The sequence below is a fragment of the Hordeum vulgare genome, chromosome 6H (assembly GCF_904849725.1).
Source record: "Hordeum vulgare subsp. vulgare chromosome 6H, MorexV3_pseudomolecules_assembly, whole genome shotgun sequence".
In the NCBI taxonomy this organism is placed as follows: Eukaryota; Viridiplantae; Streptophyta; class Magnoliopsida; order Poales; family Poaceae; genus Hordeum; species Hordeum vulgare.
The window spans coordinates 152742469-152767489 of NC_058523.1; the positions used below are offsets into that span (position 1 = coordinate 152742469).

At 45.4% G+C, this 25021-nt stretch overlaps 1 protein-coding gene across 2 annotated transcripts; it reads left to right on the forward strand.

Annotated features, from left to right (window-relative positions):
- The first annotated feature begins 20203 nt into the window (after positions 1 to 20203).
- LOC123404074 (phosphoethanolamine N-methyltransferase 1-like) lies at positions 20204 to 24700 on the forward strand. 2 transcript variants are annotated; one of them, XM_045098002.1, is made up of 5 exons: positions 20204 to 20767; positions 21491 to 21628; positions 21759 to 21896; positions 23339 to 23482; positions 24379 to 24700. In XM_045098002.1, exons 2-5 carry the CDS (start codon positions 21599 to 21601, stop codon positions 24622 to 24624), a joined length of 558 nt encoding a protein of 185 aa, XP_044953937.1. In that variant the 5' UTR covers positions 20204 to 20767; positions 21491 to 21598; the 3' UTR covers positions 24625 to 24700. The 2 variants fall into 2 exon arrangements, with proteins under 2 accessions (XP_044953937.1, XP_044953938.1); XM_045098003.1 differs by having other exon boundaries at positions 20204 to 20733; positions 24379 to 24649.
- The last annotated feature ends 321 nt before the right edge of the window (positions 24701 to 25021 follow it).

Here is a 25021-nt window from a genome sequence, read left to right on the forward strand (position 1 = left end):
TTCGGTCGCCGCCTTCAAGGGCACCTATAGTGGAATCACGGTACCTTGCATCGTGCGAGGGCGTGAGGAGAATACGGTGGCCTTAGTGGCTTATTGGGGAGCATTGTGCCTCCACACCGCTCCAACGGAGACGTACTTCCTGTCAAAGGGAAGGAACTTCGGTAACACATCCTCGTCTCCATCGGTTCCACTTGTGGTTATCTCTAACCTTTACTTTGTGTATGCTTATATTGTTGACTATATCTTACTTGTCTTAATAGCTCTCGTTGTTAGCTCCATTAGGGTTCACCTCATTGTCGTAATATTTGTGAACCCATATGTTGTTTACCTTAACTTGCTAAGATTAATTAAAAAGTGGTCGATGTCTATTCACCCCCCCCTCTAGTCAACCATATCGATCCTTTCAATTGGTATCAGAGCCACGTCTCTTTATTAAGGGTTTAACCACCCGAAGAGTATGGAAGGCGAAGAGGGAATTAACCATGGGCAACCCGAGGCCATGGACTTGACTTCGGTCACAAGGGACGACTTGAATACGGCTATGGCCGCTCTCAAGACGTCCTTGACGAACGAGGTCAAGACCATGCTTAAAGAGTTAATTGAGGGATTTAAAAGTTCACCCGAACCGGCTATAGTGGTTAAACCCACCGTTTCTGATTCGGAGGCCAACTCCTCTAAGGAAGCGGCTAAAGGTATGCGACCTCCCTCATCTCACGAAAAGGATGGGACTGGAACATATGCCTCAGTTCCACCCCCCATGGTCTATGGAGGATCCGTTCCCACACCACGTCTTAATCCTGTTGGTCCTCCTCCTAAGCTTGTGAAAGGTGACTTTGCTAACTGGGTATTTTCTATTAAGTCTCATTTGAATCACAACTCAACAAACTTGTGGAGAATCATCGAGCAAGGATATTATCCCCATGATCCAAGCAACCTCACTCCAAGAGAAGATGCACACAATCAATACAATCACTCTGCTTTGTTTATTCTCCAGTCTGCAGTGCCACCTGAAGATCTTCCTCACTTGCGTCCCTTCACTTTGGCCAAGGATTGTTGGGAGCATATTATGGTGTTGTACAAGGGAAGCTCAAGCATTCAACGATCCAACTATGAAGTGATACTTGATAAGGCCGATGAGTTTGTGATGAAGGAAGACGAGGACCCTCGTGATCTCTATCGGAGGGTGACTGCTATTGCTGTGGCACTCAAGGATCATGGGAGCAAGGATGTGGATGATACACGGGTCAAGCGCAAGTTACTTAAAGCCATCATGCCTTTCAACAAAGCCATGTCATCTGTCATTCGTCAGCGGCCAGACTTCCACTCCTTGTCTTCCAGTGAGGTGTTGGATGAATTCATTGCAATGTCAATCATGAACGAAACAGCCGACAATGCACTTGCTCGTGTTCGATCAAAGACAACTTCACCCAACCTTGCGTTGAAAGAAAAAGCAATGCTTGAAGAAGAAGAAGAAGATGAGGAAGAGGAGGGCTGCCCTGAAGACACAAAGTATGCCTATCATGAGCACATGGCTCTTGCATCAAGGCAATTCTGGGGCAACAAGAGGAACTCAAGACCCACCTTCACCAAGAACAACTCGAGTGGATTCAAACCCAAACAACGAGTAAGGACATGTTATAACTGTGGTAACGTGAGTCACTTCATGGCAGAATGTCCCTATGAGAAAAGGGAAGACAACGAGGCAAGCTCATTCGCAAAGAAAAAACTAAATCATTTCCAATCAAGAACAACTTTGTGAAGAAACCTCACCCAAAAGGGATGGTGGCCCTTGAAGAGTATCCTTCCGATGATGATGGTGGTGATGATGATACAGTGGCAACGACAACTGTTGCTATTGCCACTACCTCTCCCCAGAAGGTGTCTCTCTTCAACGCCCCCAACGAGAACCACATCACCAAGTGCCTCATGGCAAAAGGTATCAATCAGGTAACTCCCATCATTAAGACCAACATTGCTTCTGCTCCTTCATTGTTAAATTGTGTTGAAGATAGTGATGTTGGGGAACTTAATGAGCATGATCTTGACAAGTTTCTCTGCACTATTAAGGGAGAACCCAAGAAGCACTTTGTTGCTCTCTTGGAACAACTGGGTGAGGCCACTGACCTCATTGAGTCTCATGAGGAGACCATCTCCGAGCTTCAGGGACACAGTCGTGACTATGCCGATGAAATTGCCGAATTATCTAATGCTCTAGAAGAGGAGCGCACTCTTCGTTGGCTCTCGAGGAGTCATATAACGATGACTGCGCTAAAATGCAAAAGAAACTAGATCATGATGTTGTTCTTACTCGTATGCTTAAGTCTGAACAGTATGCTCTTGGGGTTGGCCATGACAGACTCAAAGAGGAGTTTGACACACTTGACAAGGACCACAAGGTCTTGAAAGGTGCTCATTTCTCTCTGAAAGAGTCTCATGATCAACTCCAAGCAAAGCTTACCAAGGAGATCTCTACTTGCCCTCCCTTTGTGTTAATTGATAATGCTTGTGCAACTAACCCCTGTTGTGAGCATGTACATCTTGTGGAGGAAAATGCCAAGTTAAAGGAGAAACTTGAGAAGGGCCTTGTGGCATGCATACAAGGTGAGAAGAGTCTGAACGACCTCTTGAGCACTCAAAAGGGTGTTGTAGGAAAGGAGGGACTTGGACTTACCTCCAAGTCAAAAGGTAAAAGAAGGAACAGGAACAAACGATCTCCCACCCTCATGGACATCTTTGTCAAAGAGGGTGAGGGGACTCAGAAGGTGAACAGGAACAAGGTGGACTATGGAAACCTCAAGAAGGGCAAAACCATTCCTACTAACACAGCCGGCAAATTCAATTGTTCTTATGTCTTATGTTGTGCTAGTGATGGGCATGTTTATGCCAGATTTGTTGGTTCCTACGATGAGGATATTGAATGGGCTATCTGGGTTCCTAAGACCCTTGTCTCTAACATGAAAGGACCCATTAAAAAATGGGTACCTAAAACCAAGCCTTGATATATTGCAGGAGTTTGCTTCCGGTGGGGTGTCATGGTTGCTCGATAGTGGAGCAACAAATCATATGACCGGAAGCAAGGACTTAGTGGTGGATGTGCATCCTTCTCCATCTATGCCCACCCATGTCCAATTCGCCGATGCATCCTCTTCAAAGGTATTGGGATTTGGTAAGGTGGTCATATCTCAAGATTTATCTATTGAGAAGGTCATGCTTGTTGAGTCACTTGCCTACAATTTACTTTCGGTTCGGCAACTCGCAATTATGGGTTTTTCCACATTCTTTAATCTTGATACTGTGGTCCTCCTGAGGAGCAAGACTCTTAAAGTAGCCTATGTTGGACATGTCGAAAATGGTCTTTATGTGGTGAACTTCTCAAAGCGACCCACTAAGACTGCGACATGTTTAATGGCTAAAGTTGACGTGGGCTGGCTTTGGCATCGCCGCTTAGCTCATGTCAATATGAGATCTTTGCAAAGTCTTCTGACAGGGGACCATATTCGTGGACTAACAAATGTGAGCTTTGCTAAAGATCGTGTTTGCAGTGCCTGCATTGAAGGAAAGATTCATGAAACTGCTCATCGTCCAACGACTCTTATCTACACTAAGAGGCCATTGGAACTTCTCCATATGGATCTGGTTGGTCCTCCATCATTTGATAGTCTTGGAGGCAGAAAGTATTGCTTAGTGATTGTTGACGACTACTCAAGATATACCTGGGTATATTTCTTTAAAAAGAAGAGTGAAACTCAACAAACGGTCATCAACTTTGCTAATGAAGCGCAACGTCAACATGAAGCAAAGATCTTGATGATTAGAAGTGACAACGGCACCGAGTTCAAGAACTACACCTTAGATGAGTTTCTAGGTGATGAGGGAATAAAACACCAATATTCTGCACCATATACCCCTCAACAAAACGGCATGGCAGAAAGGAAGAACCGGACCTTGATAGACGCTGCAAGGACAATGATGGCAGAATTTAAATCTCCATATAACTTCTGGGCAGAGGCCATCAACACAGCATGTCATGCATCCAATCGGCTCTACATCCGCAAAGGCTTGAACAAGACTCCGTATGAGATTCTAACTGGAAACAAACCCAATCTCAAGTACTTCCGGGTATTCGGTTGTAAGTGTTTCATTCTCAAGAAAGGTGCACGGTTAGCTAAATTTGATTCTAGAGCACATGAGGGTATCTTTGTTGGTTATGCTACAAACTGTCATGCTTACCGTGTCCTCAAAAAGTCCACCAGACTAATTGAGGAGACGTGTAACATAGAGTTTGATGAAAATAATGGCTCCCAAGTGGAGCAAAGTGGTCTTTGTGATGTAGGTGATGAAATTCCTCCCCAAGCCATAAGAAGAATGGGGATAGGTCAAATACTCCCCATTGAGGAACCCCTTGTGGCCGAAGGAGAAGGACAATGCTCTACTCAAGTGGAGCCATCACCTCCACAAGCCCCACACGCTTCCGATGAACAAAGAGAGGACTCTCAACAAAATAAACAAGCTCAAGGTCAAGATAAATTGCCCAACAATGATGATGTGTCTCAGGATATTCAAGCACTACCCCAAGACTCCGAACCTACTCATGATCAAGATCAAGTGCAACCCCGAGATCCAGACCAAGTAGAAGCACAAGATCAAGATCAAGAGCAACCACAAATACAAGAACAAACTAGTGAGCCTGCTCAAGTCGAAGGACAAGATGATCAGGAGGCTGTCTCACAATTCCCTTCTGGAGCACCAACAACCGGCTCAAGACGCAAGGGCAAGCAAAGTAAACAAGTCAATGCTCCCCCGTTATCTAATGAAGAACTCTTGGAGCGTCGAGCAGCCAAAATTGCGAACAAGCTGAGAGTCAAGTCACATCTTATGAAGAATGTACTTGGCAGTTTAAAAAGGGGAGTATCCACTCGTCAACAGATTTGGAATTATTGTGAGCATCACGTGTTTGTCTCGTATTGTGAACCTCAACAGGTACAGGAAGCGCTCGATGATGAGGATTGGCTTATGGCCATGCATGAAGAACTTAACAACTTCGAGCGCAACCAAGTCTGGGATTTAGTGCCTAGGCCAACGGAGGAACATAATGTCATCGGGACCAAATGGATATTCAGGAACAAGCAAGATGCCAATGGGATTGTGATTCGAAACAAGGCAAGATTGGTGGCTCAAGGCTACTCCCAAGTCGAGGGTATCGACTACGGTGAAACCTTTGCCCCTGTTGCTCGTCTAGAATCTATTCGCATGTTGCTTGCATTTGCTTCTCATCATAACTTCAAATTACAACAAATGGATGTGAAAAGTGCATTTCTTAATGGTCCTTTGAATGAGTTGGTCTATGTCAAACAACCCCCGGGATTCGAACATCCCAAGCTCCCCAATCATGTGTACAAACTTAATAAGGCACTCTATGGCCTTAAACAAGCCCCACGCGCGTGGTATGAGTATCTTACTGAGTTGTTACAAGATCGTGGGTTTGAAATTGGGAAGATAGATCCCACTCTTTTTACTAAGAGGATTAAAGGGGATTTGTTCATATGCCAACTATATGTTGATGATATTATCTTTGGCTCTCCTAACATTTCCTTCAATGAAGAATTTGCTGCACTAATGACTGAGAAGTTTGAGATGTCCATGATGGGAGAGTTGAAGTTCTTCCTCGGGTTCGAGATTAAACAAGGTCTAGAAGGGACATTCATCAAACAAGCCAAGTACACTCAAGACATGCTCAAACGGTTCGAGCTCGAAGATGTCAAACCGGTCAAGTTCCCCATGCCAACAAGATGCAAGCTTGACAGTGATCCCAATGGTAAAGCAGTGGATCAAAAGGTATATCGCTCCATGATTGGATCCCTCCTTTACCTTTGTGCATCTAGACCGGATATTATGTTGAGTGTAGGGATATGTGCACGGTTTCAATCCGCACCAAAAGAAAGCCATTACATGGCTGTTAAGCGAATCTTTCGATATTTGGCTCATACCCCAAACTTTGGCCTTTGGTATCCCAAAGGAGCAAACTTCAATCTAGTTGGCTATTCTGATTCAGATTGGGTAGGAGATTGTGTGGAGAGGAAGTCAATGTCTGGAGGATGCCAATTCCTTGGTCGCTCATTGGTAAGTTGGTCGTCAAAGAAGCAGAATTGCGTCTCCTTATCATTCACCGAAGCTGAGTATGTGGCAGCTGCAAGTTGTTGTGCACAATTGCTATGGATGAGGCAAACTTTAAAGGATTATGGTGTCACTTGTGACAAAGTGCCTCTTCTATGTGACAATCAAAGTGCTATCAAGATTTCCCTCAACCCAGTGCAACATAGCAAAACCAAACATATTGATATTCGCCATCACTTCATTCGTGAACATATCAAGCTAGGTGATATTGAGGTGCACTTCATCCACACTAAAGAGCAACTTGCAGATATTTTCACTAAGCCTCTAGATGAAGCAAGGTTCCGGGAGTTAAGGCATGAGCTAAATATCATTGATTCAAGTAATGTGGATTGAAACTAGGCATGTTGCACCTCACTTTGGATTCCATCTTGGTCTAGATGTAGGCATGGACATAGGGGGAGTGTTGTTCTCTCAATGAACTTTCCCTCCCCCCATTATGCATAAATCAATCTAGTCTTTCACTTTAGCCATTGTCAAATGGCACTTGTGCTTCAAAGGTGAGCATTGGTCATGAACCCAAGGATAATTCTTCGCGGTGTCATACCATTGTCTCAAACATAGGTGGCCTCGGCCACCGCCCCTCCCACCTTTCTTTCGTATAGAAGAAAGGATATACAATGACAAGTCAATACATATTTCTAGGTGCTATTTTTTTCTTACTTGTCATTTGCCCAAGTTCTTCTCTTATCCTAGGCCGCGTTGTGTCATTTGCAGCGGTACTACTGCCAGGGGTAGCGGTACTACCGCCAGGACCCCAGCGGTACTACCGCTAGGGATAGCGGTACTACCGCCAGGATTCCCATCTAACATGACCTGCTAGGAAATTTTTAGGGCAGTCTCAAGGGGGAGCGGTACTGGCGCCAGGACCCCAGCGGTACTACCGCTGCATCCAGCGGTACTACCGCCAAGTCCACAGCGGTACTACCGCTGGCTCGTACCCCTTGTGCTATATAAAGGAGGGGAGCCCGTTTTTCCCAGGCTCTTTCTTCTTCCTCGCGGCTCCTCCCTCCCCTAGCCCGAAATCCCCCTGTTTTGATCTCTATTCGTGGAGCTCCTTCTCTCCGTTGGATTGGAGGGTTTGCTCCACTTCTCCTTCCTCCTCCAAGGGCCATGAATCCCGGTAAAGCTCCTCACCTTCTTCTCTTGGTTGATGTTCTTGTTCTAGGGTTAGGAGCATTGGGGGTTTGGATCTTGTGCCTTGTTCTTGGATGGCATGAAGGAGATATTTGAGGGGAGTGTAGGTCCTATGAATCGTTGCTGATTATTTTGCCATGCTCTAGGATTTACTTGTTTTAGATCAGGCACTTGAACTATGTTTGGATTAGATCTAAAACTTGCTCTCTCTTGCCTAGGCATGTACTTATTTCGGTGATACCTGTGATTCTCATGTGTGTAGGGTTGTGGTGGAGTTCTTAGTGTTCATATACAGCCCATGCCCCTCGTAAAAATCGTGTAGCCCTATCCATGAGGTCTATTTTATCTGTCAGATCTGAAAATCAAATCCCAGCGGTACTACCGCGAGGGGTAGCGGTAATACCGCTAGGACCCCCAGCGGTACTACCGCCAGGGATAGCGGTACTACCGCCAGGGGTAGCGGTACTACCGCCAGGAGGATTCACTGTGCATTCTTTTCATGTGCTTGGCAATGAGTGTTTATTTTTCTGCCTTTTCTAGTTCATTGCCTTGACTCTTTTTGTTGCTTCTTTTTCGCTGTGTGTTTTGTGTCACAGGTAGTTCTCGCTGTTCGAACCCCCCACGAGACACGCAGTCCAAGCATTATCGCAACCCAGAGGCTCCAGAGGGTTCTACCACTTCAGGTCTGCAACCAAAAAACAGTCCTTCAAGAAGACCGCGAGCAAGGACAAGGGGATCAATGTCCGCAAAATGCCCCCCAAGGACTTTCTGCGGTTCCGCACTCAGAACCATTATCTCCAAGAGAGGGCTGTGATCAAGAATGTTGACCATGTTTGGGTAAAGGATCACTGCAGGATCTACCGTGATATTGTCATGCATTTCAAGAAGAACTTTGTCCCCGTTCAGTGGATTGACCTAGCTCATCTTCACCGGAACCTGGACTATTTTGGTGACGCCCTCTCTCTGATTGACAAACTGGGCATCAAGGACATCATCACTTTCAAGACAGATTTTGACCCCACTGTTGTTGCTCAGTTCTATGTCACGGTCCACTTCTCTCCGGATCAAGAGCGCTCTACGGTATGGATGACTGGGACTCAGAAGATGACCGGTACCTGGCGTGAATTCATGGCATTCCTCAAGGTTGAGTGTCAGGGAGCTGACACTCCACTTGGGTCGCGTCCTCATGCTGTAGCCCCCACTGATAGGCCCCCAGCCAAGGACAGACTGCAGCAACTCTATGTGAGGAAGGGTGTGCTCCCCAAGCATTTGGACATCATGCATCGGATCTTCTGCAACACCCTCTTCCCTCGCATTGGTAACTTCGACGAGGTTCATGGCTCTTTGGCTGAGATGCTGCTGCTCTGTGAGGAGGCTATGACTAAGGAGTCTGCCCCTCTTGATATTTCTGATGTGATGTTCACGGAGCTCTGGAACTGCATCATGATGCGTAAGGTTCCCATCTACGAGCCCTATCTGTTCGCTTATATTCATCAGAAGTGGCAAGATACTTATCCGCAGGAGGAGCTCTACATTCAGTCTGACTACATTGTGCACGACCCTGTCAAGCTTCGCGTCAAGGATAAATGGGCCAACCCATCCACTTCCTCTCAGCACATGGATACTGACACAGAGACTGCTGCTGACAGAGGAACCGCCTCTCAGTCCCGCTCTTCTGCCATGCCATCTTGGGCCATCAAACTGCAGGATAAGATGAAGACTCTATTCTGTATGCAGGCTAAGGGTCAGTACCAGACGCACGTGGCTCAGAAGGAGAGCCACCAGAGGCACAAGCGTGTTCTAAGGACTCTTGATGTTGACATCTCCAGCGGATCAGAGGATGACATCACTCCAGAGGCTACTTGGATGCAGGCTCAAGGGTACCGGTGGTATGGCGATGAGGCAGAAGAGGAGGAGCGGGACGATCCGGAGGGTACCGACGAGTCTGGCGATGCTGAGGACGAGGAGTAACCACCTGTGGCGTTAGGTGTGCCCCTTTTTGGTGTCTTGTGCCAAAGGGGGAGAGAGTCTAGGAGCTGGATTTACTTGCTTTCAGAGTCGAACTTTGCTTTGCTTTGCTTTCTTTCGTGGTTTGCTTCGAACTTGGTTTGCTTCTAGTTTGCTTTTGTTTGTGAGACATGAACTTATGTGAGATTTATTTCCATCATATGCTGTGAGTCATATGCCCCGTATTGTCATATATCTCTATCTTTTTGTTCTCATATTATTCTCTGTGCAAATCCGGTATTGTCATCAATCCACCAAAAAGGGGGAGATTGTTGGGGCATAGTTTATGCCTAAGTAATTTTGGTGATTGATGACAGTACCGTAAAGGACTAACCGTGTGTGTTAAGGTTTCAGATAACACACGTCAACGGCACAAGACGACTCGCCTCCTCATTCATGGAACGGAAGCACGACGCTCTCTACGATTCTCTTTATTTGAGTCATAGGAAAGCCGTACTATTAAGAGGGGAACCGTAGTGGAAAGGCTTGGGTGGAATCTATCTTTGCACGCGCACACTTCACATATTTTCCCTTACCTTCATCTTTGGAGCGGCCCCCGCCACTGTGTTTCTTTCCTCCTTGCAAAATGGTCCCCAGCGGTAGTACCGCTGGAATGCTAGCGGTAGTACCGCTGCAGCCAGCGGTACTACCGCTGGCTGGCGGTAGTACCGCCCCTGGTCAGCGGTAGTACCGCTCCAGGAGCTTAGTACCGCCTGCCTAGCGGTTGTTCGTGGACGGACCTTTTTGCGAAGACTTTCTTGGCGGTGGTAGTGCTTTTGCACTACCAGGGGCCCAGCGGTAGTACCGCTGGAATGCGAGCGGTAGTACCGCTGCAACCAGTGGTAGTACCACTAGTCAGCGGTAGTACCGCCCCTGGTCAGCGGTAGTACCGCTGCAGTGCCAGCGGTAGTACCGCTGCAGCTAGCGGTAGTACCGCTGGAGCTCGGGCAGAGAGTGGGAAAACGGTTGGATTCCCCCCCACTATATAAAGGGTTCTTCTAGCTGTGGAACCTTATCTCTTACCCTCTCAAGCTCCATTGTTGCTTCCTAAGCTCAAAAGTGCCCGATCTCTCTCCCTAGCCAATCAAACTTGTTGATTTTTTAGGGATTGGTTGAGAAGGCCTAGATCCACACTTCCACCAAGAGAAAAGTTGATTCCCCGACCAATCCCTTGCGGATCTTGTTACTCTTGGGTGTTTGAGCATCCTAGACGGTTGAGGTCACCTCGAAGCCATATTCCATTGTGGTGAAGCTTCGTGGTCTAGTTGGGAGCCTCCAAGCTTTGTGTGGAGTTTGCCCCAACCTTGTTTGTAAAGGTTCGGTCGCCGTCTTCAAGGGCACCTATAGTGGAATCACGGTACCTTGCATCGTGCGAGGGCGTGAGGAGAATACGGTGGCCTTAGTGGCTAATTGGGGAGCATTGTGCCTCCACACCGCTCCAACGGAGACGTACTTCCTGTCAAAGGGAAGGAACTTCGGTAACACATCCTCGTCTCCATCGGTTCCACTTGTGGTTATCTCTAACCTTTACTTTGTGTATGCTTATATTGTTGACTATATCTTACTTGTCTTAATAGCTCTCGTTGTTAGCTCCATTAGGGTTCACCTCATTGTCATAATATTTGTGAACCCATATGTTGTTTACCTTAACTTGCTAAGATTAATTAAAAAGTGGTCGTTGTCTATTCACCCCCCTCTAGTCAACCATATTGATCCTTTCAACGCCGACTGTCGGGGAGAAACGATGATCTATGGGACCTATGGGGTCCCTTTACGGTTTTGTAGGGGGCTCGAGTGCACGAAGAGCATCAGTCGACCAGATCGCACGGGGTTTATACAGGTTTGGGCTGCTCGGGAGCGTAAAATCCTACGTCATGTCTGTGTTTGGTTGATTATGTGGGTTCAAATACATGAGCGTAACAACCCGGAAAGGATACTCGAGAGGTGCGGCTACACGTGAAATTGAACACGGTGTCGACCCCCTAAAAGGTAGCCCTAGCCCTCCTTTTATAGTTCAAGGGGTCACCACAATGGCTATAGTAGTCTTTTTCTGGGTGTACAGTGTGTACTGTAGCCACAGAGATTGTTTGTCATGACAGGTTGTGGGAAATACCTAACTTTGACGGACTAGGACAGGAATGCGCCATGAGGTGGCGCGCCGGCGACGTTCCCCGGCAAGGATTGCCTCTCCTTCTATGTCGTCCTCCCAGCTACCTCCTATTCTTCTGCCACACCGCGGGACGGGTGTCATTAAAGCTGCAACATGCCCGCTGTTGTGGCTACGTGCCCCTGCCAGCCCCGCCTGCCCACCTTGCCCACTCGACACCTCAGCTAATGTAGACAATCAGCCCCCTGGTGAGGTGAAGCGGTGGCTTGGCGGGCTGGGATCTTGCCAGGCATTGCTTGTGGTCGGCTTTACTAACTAGTGAGGGTCTTGTCGTCCTGCTTCGGCCTTGGCTTTGGCTTACTTCGGATGTTGGTGTGAGCCTGACAATTTGTCACCAGCTATGGGGCCGCGATTGCCCGTGCCTAAGTCTGGGTTCTAAGGACCCCCATTCCTTAGTACACTGACAGTAGCCCGTGGGCCTGGGCCATACACGCGCAAGCGCATCATTGTTAGGCTAGGCCCAAAACACTTGGAAAGACCTCGATGACGCCTACAGGGGGGGGTGAATAGGCTATTTAAAAACTTCTTCGGATTTGGCTTGAAAGTAATGCAGAAATAAACTAAGAGAGTACTTGTCAAGCACAAATCCTAAATGCACTAGGCACTGCAACGTGTATCAACAACACGATCTACCAAGATGGGCACAATACAATTACTAACAAGCACAAGTAAGTTACACAAACTTACTTGAGCTATATCACACGACAAGTAGGTGAACAACACAAGATACTAGATCACACTATATCACACGATATATCAAGAGCTGCAAGTATGAACGTGTGGATATAGAAGGTATGCTTGAATGATTAATCTTGTACAAGAAATAGCCAACATAATATAATGAGAGCAAACAATATGCAATGTACGTATGCTCAAGTAACACAAGTAAACCACAAGTAAGGAGTTAGGGTTAAGGATAACCAGGGTCACTGAGACAAAGATGTATCCCGATGTTCACTTCCTTGGAGGGAAGCTAGTCACCGTTAGAGAGGTGGATGTTACCACGAAGGCACACCAACGCCACGAAGGCTCACCCTATTCTCCCTTTGAGATAACACCACGAAGGCGTTTCTCAACCACTAGTGGTAAGCCTTTGAGGTGGCTTCCAAACCCTCACAAACTTTTCCGGGGGAAATCACACGGATTGATTCCTCTCCGAAGAACTCCTACTGCCTAGGAGTCTCCAACCTGCAAGAGTAACAAGATCACGGGGATTGCTCAAAACTTGCTCAAATCACAAATCACTTTGGTGGGAAGAAGGAGAGGGAGACAATCTATCTTTTGATTGGAACAACTCTCAAAGGGGCTCACGAATGCTCTTGGGATCTAAGATTTGGTGTGAGCAAATGCGTGTGAGGTGGAAATGTGTTCTTATGAGGATATGGCTGTGTTTTTGGCACGCTCTCACGAAGTGGGAGAGGGGTATATATAGTGGGGAGTGTAAAACAGCCGTTGGGGACACTTTAAGTCACACAGGGTCCAGACGTCCGACAGTTTCCGGAAGTCCGGGCGTCCGCAAGGGGTCGGACGTCCGACAGGGGTCGGTCGTCCGAGGGCTGTAGATATGACTGAAAATACTGTGAATTGAACAGCGACCGGACGTCCGGAGAAGACCGGAAATCGGAGTTATTCGACTCAACTTCTTCTGGTGGGAGGTTCCGGATTTCCGAAAGGGGACGGACGTCCGGCCCTCGGACGTCCGGAGGGAGCCGGAAATCCGAGTTATAGAGCTCATGTTCTTCTGGTGCAGGGCTCTGGATTTCCGACGCTGGTCGGACGTCCGGCCCTCGGATGTCCGGAGGGAGCCGGAAATCCGAGTTATATGACTCAAATACTACTGGTGGAGGGCTCCGGATTTCCGAAGCCTGCCGGTCGTCCGGCCATCGGACGTCCGGAGGGACCCGGAAGTCCGAGGCAATAGACCTGTTTTGAGATAGGAACAGAGTGGAGAATATGTGGTATTGAGTAGGATAGTGAATATCTAGTTTGAGCAAGTTCATCACAAAAACCTGTGATCCCCTCTTAATAGTGCGGGATCCCTAAAGTCTCAAGAATTGTAAAAGGGATACCGATGATCCATACTTGAGTGTGTACTTTTATTCGCTGATCATCACTTCGCACCGCTAACATCAAAGTAACTGATACCTTGAGTTAGCCCTTTCACTTGAGCTTGATGTTGTTGTTTCTTCTTGTCTCAATGTTGAAAGCAAGACATGATGAAGTCTTCAAGTAGCTCTCCCATACACAATGTAGAAAGCCTAGCTTATATGTTTATCTTCATTTGTCCACCATGTGAACATCCACAAGGATCAAGCATGTAGTGCTCAGGAATGCTTATCTTGATCTTGTCCTTGTTAGCCCATGAGTTTGTCCTTATCAACACATGATCATTCACAATAGCTTAAGAAGGGTTAGTGATTAATTATCTATATGTGTGTTGTCAGCAACACCAAAACATGATTAAGGGCATGACTGCACTTTCAACACTGCACGGGCATGTGTGGCCGCGTTTTCGTGCGGTCATGATGACTTTTGATGACCTTTCCCACAATGCGTAGTCCCGGCAGGAACGGTGTTGGTGGAGAGGGGTGGCCGCCCAAACAGCACACTTTGCAACAAGTGGTCACGTCGTACACGGGCGGCAAACCCCCTGTCCTTCCTCAGGGTAAGTAGTGGGGAAATGATGCGGCGCCCGTTCTCCTTTCACCATTAAATGGTGAAAGCACAATTGCGCCCTAGGGTGGTTTTGATAATTGATCACAACATATGCATCATTGGACTAATGTGTTTTCCAAGTATATTTCAGAAAAGTTCAAAATATGCTATGGCTTAAGTTTTATGTGGAGATTCCCCTGGATGCAAGAAAGGAATAATATTGGCTCAAGCTTCAAGCTAGAAGACTCTTCATTTTATATTTGTGAGAAATCACTTTTGAGTCCATAGGAAAGTCAATACTATTAAAAGGGGGTGAGGTAGTAAAATGCACTGATTGCTCAAATGCTCAAAGTTAGCCACAAAAACACTTAGTCATTTCTCCCACATATCCACTCTGTCAAGTTCCACATTCACAAATTCGTTGTCACCAACATTGCCACATCGGACCCACTGAGTTTAAACCGAAGGCAGAACCGAAGCCATTCCCACCAAATCGGTGCAACCAAAACTAGATCGGTGCTACCGAGTTCAGTGTGACCAACATTCTGTTGCCAAGATACACATAATCGGAATTTCCGAGTTTGAGTATCGGTGCCACCGAGTTTGGCCATCTTAGCGTTAGTCACCTTTTCAGTTCCATCGAGTTGTATATATCGGTCTCACTGAGATTCAAAGTTCACCACTTTAGTGCTAATCGGTACCACCGAGTTGTCCACTTCGGTGTCAACGAGTTTGCTCTTTTCTGTGTAATGGTTGGATTTTGGCTGCTACCTATATATACCCCTTCACCCACCTCTCATTCGTGGGAGAAGCACTCAGAACACACACTTCATTTCCAGATCCATTTACTGAGAGAGATTCACCTACTCATGTGTTGAGACCAAGATATTCCAATCCTATCATTTGAAACTTGATCTCTAGCCTCTCCAAACTGCTTTCCACCATATCAACCTCTCCTACCCATGCATATTCTATGAGAGAGAGATTTGTGTTGAGGAGACTATCTTTAGAAACACAAGAGCAAGGATTTCATTGATCTACCCCATCTATTACCTTTTGGAGGGTGGTGCCTCCTAGATTGGTTAGGTGTTGCTTGGGAGCCTCATACTTCACGTTGTGGAGTTGAACCAAGATCTTTGTAAGGGCAAGGAGATTGCCTACTTCGTGAAGATCTACCGTGAGTAAGGCTAGTCCTCCATGGACGGAAGCTGTGGTCGGATAGACAAGGCCTCTTCTTTGTGGACCCTCCGTGGTTGGAGCCCTCTGTGGACTCTCACAGCCGTTACCCTCCGTGGGTTGAAGTATCCACTAACATGGTCGTATGATAGCGCCACCTATCAGAACCATGCCAAAAATCGCCGTGTCAACCTCATGCGTTTGATCTCCCTACCTTACTCCTCTACTTTACACTTGCATGTTTTACTTTCCACTGCAATACTATTAGAACTTCATGTGTGGGGTGTAGTTGACTTGTGATAACTGTCGTAGCCGCCTCTCAAGTAAAATTAGGAAAAGGCAAAAAATTTATCTTGTCAAGTAGTCTAATCACCCCTCCTCTAGTCATACTTTCGATCCTACAAATAGCGTTGCTCCCCCTTTCGTATTGATTGTGCCTTCGGTGACGCGTGATTCACCATTGGTCAAAGAGGGCGGGCGCTAGGGCCGCGCGCGCGCTGATGTGCACTCCTCTTGGACCGCTAGGGGCCATGATACGTCTCCAATGTATCTATAATTCTTTGATCCTACAAGTGGTATCAGAGTTTTGGTCTCCATTTCATTGGTTTAGCAACCTAGGAGAGTATGGCATCTAGTGAGGGAAATTATCATCGTAGAGGTCCTTATTTCAATGGCACTAATTTTGCTAGTTGGAAGCATAAAATGAAGATGCACATTCTTGGCTTTAATCCTCATGTTTGGGTTGTTATCTGTGTTGGTGTGCAAGGTAACTTCTTTGGAGATGTTGCAACTCAATGCTCAAGCCTGCGATGTCATATTCAACTGCCTTTGCCCCGAAGAATTCAACAAAATAAGTCATCTTGAGAATGCAAAAGAGATTTGGGATACTTTGGTTGATATGGACGAAGGTACTGATTCAGTCAGAGAATCTAAGTTGGATGTGCTTCAAAGTCAGCTTGACAAGTTCAAGATGAAGGATGGTGAAGGAGTCGCTAAAATGTACAATAGGCTATCTCTCATCACTAATGAGATTTCCGGCTTAGGAAGCAAAGAGATGATCGACAAATTCATCATCAAGAAGATACTTAGAGCTCTTGATGGCAAGTATGACACAGTGTGCACATTGATCCAAATGATGCCAAATTACAAAGATCTCAAGCCAACTGAAGTCATTGGTAGGATTGTTGCTCATGAGATGTCACTCAAAGAGAAAGATGAGCTGCACAACAAGTCAAGCGGTGCTTATAAAGCTTCATGTGATGCCCCCGTTACTTCAAAAGACAATCTTCTCATTGATGAAGAGATAAGCCTCATGGTCAGAAAATTCAACAAGTTCTACAAGAGTAGAGGCAGAGATAGAAGCTCAAGTTCAAGACATGATGAGAAGCGTTCGTCCATTCGTGACCGAAACTGCTACAATTGTGGGAAACTCAGACACTACTCAAATGAGTGCTTGGCTCCCTACAAACGAAGAGAAGAGTCACCTCGCGGATGAAGCTCAAGAGATGAGTCACCTCTCAGAGAGAGAAGGAGCAGAGAAGATCACTATGAATGAAGACACTGCCGAAGAGGCAAGGAATCGGAGAAGAAGGACAAATACACCAAGAGCAGTTCAAGAAGAAGACATCAAGCTCATGTTGGTGAATGGGTTTCTGGCTCCGAATCTGATCACCTTTCGAGAGAAGCTATCACTCCCACTCTGACTATAGTCAAGATGAAGGTGTTGCCGGCATTGCACTTGTTTCCACCAACTCCTATGACTTATTTGATTCACAAATGAGGGAGTCGAAAACTGCTTCAGGGCTAAAGGCCCCAAGGTATCACACCCCAAGTATATTGATTTCAACAGTGATGAGGATGGCTTGTTCGGAGAAGATGACTTTCTTCTAGATAAAACTAGTGAATGCACTAAAAATAAACTTGCTATTTATTATGCTAGTCAAGAGAAATCGAATGATGACGATAAGAAAGAGATTAAACGACTAACTCAAGACTTAAAAACTCTTAAGTTATCTCATGAGACTACTCTAGAAGATCATAGAGAGCTTGCAAGAACCCATGAGAAGCTACGCTTCGAGAAGCTCAACTTCGAGCAAGAGCACGAGTTCTTAAAAGCAATTAATGATGACCTTCGAAAGAAGAGTTCTTCTTATCTAGCCAAATGATTAGTCTTGTTTAATTTTGTTCCACAAGTTAAGGCTAAGAACACTAGTAACAAAGGCAAGGAGGTTTCTGTTGGGTAACATAGTAAATTCAAAATTTTCCTATGCCATACAAGGATCTATCTATGGAGAGACCAACAACGAGCAAGAGGGAAGAGCATCTTCATACCTTTGAAGATCGCTAAGCAGAAGCGTTACAAGAACACGGTTGATGGAGTTGTACTCGCAGCGATTCAGATCGCGGTGTGATTCCGATATACGTGCCGAATCACGACACCTCCGCGTTCAACACATGTGCAGCCCGGTGACATCTCCAACACCTGGAACCAGCAAGGAGGAAGGAGAGGTTGAGGGAGAGCTCCGGCAGCCCGACGGCGTGGTGGCGATGGAGCTACGTGGGATTCCGACAGGGCTTCGCCAAGCACCGCGGAAGACGAGGAAGGAGAGAGGTAGGGCTGCGCCGAGAGAGAGAGAGGGTTGGTCGTCCCAAAACAGCCCCAACTCATGGGTATATATAGGAGGAGAGGGAGAAGGGTGCGCCACCTCTAGGATTCCCACCCTAGGGGTGGAGGCAGCACCATTTGGTGCCAGGAGGTGACGGCCATGGCAGAGAGAGGAGGGGTGGCGCGCCAGGTGGGCTTGGGCCCCCTCCTGGGCTAGGGTTGCCCCCCTTCCTCCCTTTGCCACGCCTTGGGATGGGTGGGAGGCTCACCAGCCCACCAAGGGGCTGGTTCCTCCCACACTTGCCCATGTAGCCTCCCGGGGCTGGTGGCCCCTCCTGGTGGACCCTCGGAACCCTTCCGGTGGTCCCGATACGTTACCGGTGATGCCCAAAACATTTCCGGTGTCCAAAATCTTACTTCCTATATATAAATCTTTACCTCCAGACCATTCCGGAGCTCCTCGTGATGTACGGGATCTCATTTGGGACACCGAACAACCTTCGGTAACCACGTACACTATTTCCCTATAACCCTAACATCATCGAACCTTAAGTGTGTAGACCCTACGGGTTCGGGAGACATGCAGACATGACCGAGACATCTCTCCGGTCAATGACCAACAACGGGGTCTGGATATCCATGTTGGTTCCCGCATGTTCCACGATGATCTCATGGATGAACCACGATGTCAAGGATTCAATCAATCTCGTATGCAATTCCCTTTGTCTATCTGTATGATACTTGCCCGAGATTCGATCGTCGGTATCCCTATACCTTGTTCAATCTCGTTACCGGCAAGTCTCTTTACTCGTTCAGTAGCACACATCCCGTGAGTAACTCCTTAGTCACATTGAGCTCATTATGATGATGTTCTACCAAGTGGGCCCAGAGATACCTCTCCGTCACACGGAGTGACAAATCCCGGTCTTGATTCATACAAACTCAACAAACACTTTCGGAGATACCCATAGTGCATCTTTATAGTCACCCAGTTACGTCATGACGTTTGATACACCCAAAGCACTTCTACGATATCCGGGAGTTGCACAATCTCACGGTCCAAGGAAATGACACTTGACATTAAAAAAGCTTTAGCAGACGAACAACACGATCTAGTGCTATGCTTAGGATTTGGTCTTGTCCATCACACCATTCTCCTAATGATGTGATCCCATTATCAACGACATCCAATGTCCATGATCAGGAAACCATGATCATTTGTTGATCAACGAGCTAGCCAACTAGAGGCTTACTAGGGACATATTGTGATCTATATATTCACACATGTATTACTGTTTTCGATTAATACAATTTTAGCATGAACAATAGACAATTATCATGAACAAGGAAATATAATAATAACTACTTTATTATTGCCTCTAGGGCATATTTCCAATAGTCTCCCACTTGCACTAGAGTCAATAATCTAGTTACATTGTGATGAATCGAACACCCATAGCATTCTGGTGTTGATCATGTTTTGCTCGTGGACGAGGTTTTGTCAACGGGTCTGCAATATTCAGATATGTATGTACTTCACAAATATCTATTTCTCCTTTCTGGACGTAGTCCTGGATGGAGTTGTAGCAGCGTTTGATGTGCTTGGTCTTCCTGTGAAATCTGGGCTCCTTGGCTATGGCAATAGCTCTAGTGTTGTCACAGAAGAGTGTCATCGGGCCTGATGCACTTGGAATCACTCCAAGGTCGGTGATGAACTCCTTCATCTAGATCCCTTCTTGAGATGCTTCCGAAGCAGCTATGTACTCCGCTTCACATGTAGATGCTGCCACGACATCTTGCTTGCAGCTGCACTAGCTAACTGCCCCACCATTCAAAACATACAAGTATCCGGTTTGTGACTTGGAGTCATCCGGATCCGTGTCGAAGCTAGCATCTGCGTAACCCACTACAAGAAAAATGCTCAATTATGACCAAAAAAATGATGGTGGTTTAATTGGTCATTGATCCATCACCAAAATTCCGAAATTAGTCATGGCAAGTCTAAGAGGGTCCAAAGCCCATAACTTTATGACCTTTTGCATCCATTAGTTCATGATACTATTTCACAAATTGGTCATTAAGTGCTACCGATTAAAAAAAGAAGAAGAGAAAAAGTGATAGAAGTGTGTTGTATGAGGGGAGGGTTTTGGAGAGTTGGATGTAGGAGGAGTGGATGGCCAGGATCTGTTTCTGGGAAGGGATCCGTGGCCTCGCATGTGATAGGCTGAATCTTTATTCAGATCGAGATGTAGATCACGTCTCTCTCTCTCACATGCACCAGATCCAGAGCACCCCAACCCCTGCCTCTTCCCGCTTCATCCCCGCCGCCGGAGCCCCCGACCCCAAGCCCCGGTGACCCCGCCTCCGTGCCCCGGCGACCCCGGCTCTGTGCCCCCGCGCCATGGCCTCGCCCCCGACATCCCACGCCCCGGCGACCCCCGCCTCGCTGCCGCACCCCCGGAGACCCTAGCACAGCCCCCACGCTCCCGCATGCCTCCTTTCCCAGCGCCACCAGCCTCCTCACATGTCGCCCGTGGAACCTCCTCCCTCCTCGCCCGTCACCCCCAGCATCATTGGCCTCCTCGCCCGTCGCCCCCAGCATGCTTTAACTGTGTCTCCCGCTGCATCTGGGGCAAGGTCTCCCGCCCCCACGATAGCACCGCGTCGTCCGCGCCAAGTTCACCTCCAACCTGCCCGTCGAGGCCATGGCGAGTTGTTGGGTCCAACTCCCCCGATTCTCTATTTCGGTGGCATGCTTGCTGCTTTTTGATGTACTGATTTGTGCTGTGGTGTTTGCATTGCCCCGGGGGAAAAGGTCAGTGCCTTCGTACCCGAGCAACATCTAAAAGGTTAGAATCGATTGGTTCCTGGTTGTCTATTTACCATCCAAGCATCAGTCCCAGAATGTTTTGTTGCCTGATGCACATTTTTCTAGATCGAATTGTCAGTTATTTATGATTCATCCATGTGTGTTTTGTTCATATTGTGCAAACTATGAAACAGTGTTATGAAAAATACCATGAATGTGGATGTATGATGTAAATACCGCGAATGTGGATGTATGATAAATGTACCACGCATACAACCAGAACCAAAAAATGAGATCTATGTATATTCCGTTTAATTATTTATTTTATACATTTTTGTGTGAGGGCTCTTTACAGGAAGCAACTGTGCTATGCTCATTGATGATGCTGACACGTAATTTTTAGTGTTCCCTGGATCCTAGTTTGGTTAAAGTAAAATATCGCGTCTACTTGAGATGATGCCAAAAACCTCAACTTCAATATGAAGTTTGTACTTGTTTTTTTGGTTTTATAGAAGTTTGCCATTCATATTTTCCTTAGTAATAATATAATAATACATCTTCCTATATATTACATTCAACATCAATATGGCATATTACATCAGGTATCATATAAGAAGACTTACCATGCTATATGCAGAGTACTAGAATAATTAAGGAGTAGTCCCCATGAAGTAGACATGATTTCTTGCAAATTAGTACTTCAGAACATGTTTACCTGGACTTGTAGTCAAGATTCTCATATAATTCTACTCTTACTTTTCAGATATTGTCTTTACTTCCTTCATATGAAGGAAAATCAGTGCTGGAGCTTGGTGCGGGAATAGGTCGCTTTACTAGAGAACTGGCTACGACACCTGGGCATGTTCTTGCAATGGATTTCATTGAGTGTGTGATTAAAAAGGTATCATCATTTAATTACTCCTAATTTAAGAAAACATATTGGGTGCCTGAAATGCGATGGCATTCTTTTAATCGCCACATGCATGAAATGTCTGGTTCACTGAGCTCTTTTCAATATATTTTCATTGTAGAATGAAAGCATAAATGGCCATTACGAAAATGCAACCTTCATGTGTACTGATGTTAGATCTCCATACCTGGTGATTGAGGACAACTCGATTGATCTCATATTTTCAAACTGGCTACTGATGTATCTTTCAGACAAGGAGGTAAGGGAATGCACTTATGAACCTGGTTGTTTGTCTCAATCCTTGATTTAATAGCCATTTTACAGGCGTGTAGCAGGACCGATCCTAACAATTTGGGGGCCCGGGGCCAAAGTAAACCCGGGGCCCTTTAGTACAAACATAAAAATAAATTATGTATTGTCCTTGGTTCTTGAATTCTCTCTTTAATTTGAACTTAATTATGTGTAAATATCTTCTACAGCTAGCCCATTACTTATTATTGGGTAAATATTCAAGCATAGCTTGGATTCTCTCTTTAATTTGAACTCGACAGAACATCATATAGGAATTTCTACGCTACACATCGTGATCCATTTTGCAAAATGAAGAAAAATAAGCTAATAAGGTTATTCAACATGAAGTTATCTACATCTTTCATGTTGTAATAAGAAATTGGGCATGCCTGAAAATAGGCTAGTTCTTGTGAAATAGAAATCTTCTAAAAGTCACAAAAACAATATCTTCTTAACTTCAAAAATATTTGTACAACAACACCATTCTGGTGATACCTCAGCTACCATGAATCCAAACTAAGAAAACCGGGTTCGATTGGAATGCAATCCACAACAATTACAATGTAAATTTATGTGTCATCTTGAAATTAAGCACAAATAGTGCAGTTTTCAACACACTAATCCTATCCAATGATTGGATTATCAAAAACAATTCTGGGCATCAACTTCAATTAACAAACAACAAATTTAGTAACTAGGGACTACCAGAGTAGCTACCTTTTCGAGCTATAGAACATGGATTTAAAATTCAACTGATTGATTCTGATCCAATCTAAGCAGGCCTTGACCGCTATTGTCCCTTGCTCCTAGCTGCCGCTGCGTATGAATGAAGGTGATAAGGCAAGGCGAGAGCGCGAGACCAGACATCGATCAAGTGATGGCAAGGGCACTCGGCCTAAAACAAATTTCGTTGCCTCGATCGCGAGCATTGTGCATGATACATGGCCCTCCTCGATCTGATTTGATCTACTCTACTAGATCAACCATGCTGCGTGTGTTTTTTGTTTCTTGGAAATCGTGCGTATATGCATGGTTACCTTACCTAGCCCAGCAATCTAGTTGGGCCATATGAAGCTGTACACCTGAAGCCATGCTACGACCCATTCTCGGTCGCTTTTTTTGCTCAAAAAATAAAAGTCATTTCTTTTTTTTCCCGAGAGAATCCCTCGGCTACTTGCATACCTGAGAGGGCCCCCCCTGGATCTTGGGGGCCCGGAGCGGCCGCCCCCTGCCCCCCCTCAGGGCCGGCCCTGCCCTGTAGTAATCCTTTATATTGTCCAGATCAATAGTTAACCTTGGTTCCGGAAAGCCTGAACTGATAACATCTAAGCTAATTTTTTGTCGGCATGTGTTAACTGGTATTCTATTTGATTTCGTGTGACTGTTTCTAAGCTTTATCCCTTGCTGTAGGTTGAGAAGCTTGTAGAAAGAATGGTTAAATGGCTCAAAGTTGGTGGCCATATCTTCTTTAGAGAATCATGCTTCCATCAATCTGGAGACTCAAAAAAGAAAGTGAATCCGACACATTATCGTGAACCAAGGTTTTACACTATGGTAAAAAATGCTAACTTTTCTACCACTAGTGCCTTTCACCCATTTCAGTTTTAGTTTTCAGTCTGTTTTCTGTTCTATTCGAAATTAATTATTACCTACTTTACTACATATTAGCTATTGCCTCTAGAATGGATACATTAGTACAAATTAGTGCTAAGTTAAACTAAAATGTTATGTTATACAACGAGAACCAAAAAATGAGATCTATGTATATTCCCTTTAATTATTTATTTTATACATTTTTTTGTGAGGGCTCTTTACAGGAAGCAACTGATTCATTTAGAAAATCATGTTAATATTTTTTCTTATTGCGATCATCTGAAATAGATCTCTTGTAATTCTGTGATAGGCTACAGGGCTGCCCTTTTTTGTATTGCATGCTACAGGGCTTAGTAATGGTGTCCATGTTTAGTTTTGACAGGTTTATTATGCTGGGATTTTAAGTTTTTAATGGCTATCAAATAGAACAAAATGCTTCCCTGTCATGAAGGGTTGCGTATTGATAGAACAAGTGATACCCTTCTCTTGGAAATAATCGTATCATGTGCCGCGCTTCAGTCCCAAGGATAAATTCTCTAGTGTTAGCTATCAGTCATGTGTATGTGTCTTCAAAAGTAGAACTGATAGGAGAAAAAATACTAGATCAATCATGTGTTATTGGTGCTATTAGATGTAACAACTGAATATGCGAAAATAAGATAAATGTGCACAGGCCCACCTAGGTGGCGCCACCAGGTGGTGCCCCAGCCTCTAGTACATGCAAACATACGCGTAGTCAGAGCTCAATATACTACCACTGTTGGAGGATGAAATAGTTCTAATTTATTTATTACTTGTACATTATAATATTTGATTATTTTGTATGCTTTCTTATGTTTGATTATTTGAATTACTAGGATGATGTGAAGCACCCAGAAGAAGTAGAGGACAGGTCAGGAGGAGGGAACATGAAGCTTCGTTTATCATTGATGTTATGTGTGATCTATAAAAGCTTGTGCTTCTCATCCAATCTTTGTCGAACTATGTTGATGTGTGATTATGCACTTGTTGGGCCCTTTTGCTGTGCACCTGCATTTGTAGACCTATTCTGTTGTGCACTTGTTGGGCCTGAAATCTTTATGTGTAGAGGAGTCGATGGATGATGTATTGTAATTCATGTGATGTGCTACTGAAATTAAATATATACAACTAATTTGCAATCTTTTATTCTTTTGTACTTGTTTTTTAATGGGCCTATCCTGAGATATACATGCTTTTGGCAAAATAATGCATCAGCCTAAACAATTTAGACATTTTTAATAATAAAATAGTATTGGTGGAGGCTCGTGTAGACAAGATTATTGAATTGGGCTGTGAAATTTATGATGATTCCATTTGGTCACTAGCAATGCCATGTCAGCACAGCCGCGTCAGATCCTATGTGGCTCACACAAATGGGTAATGACCAAACCAAAATTTTGGTCAATAGAGCTCTGTGACCAAAATTTTAGAAAGGTGAAGTTTGTTCATTCTTGACGGCCAACTATTGACCTTGTAAAT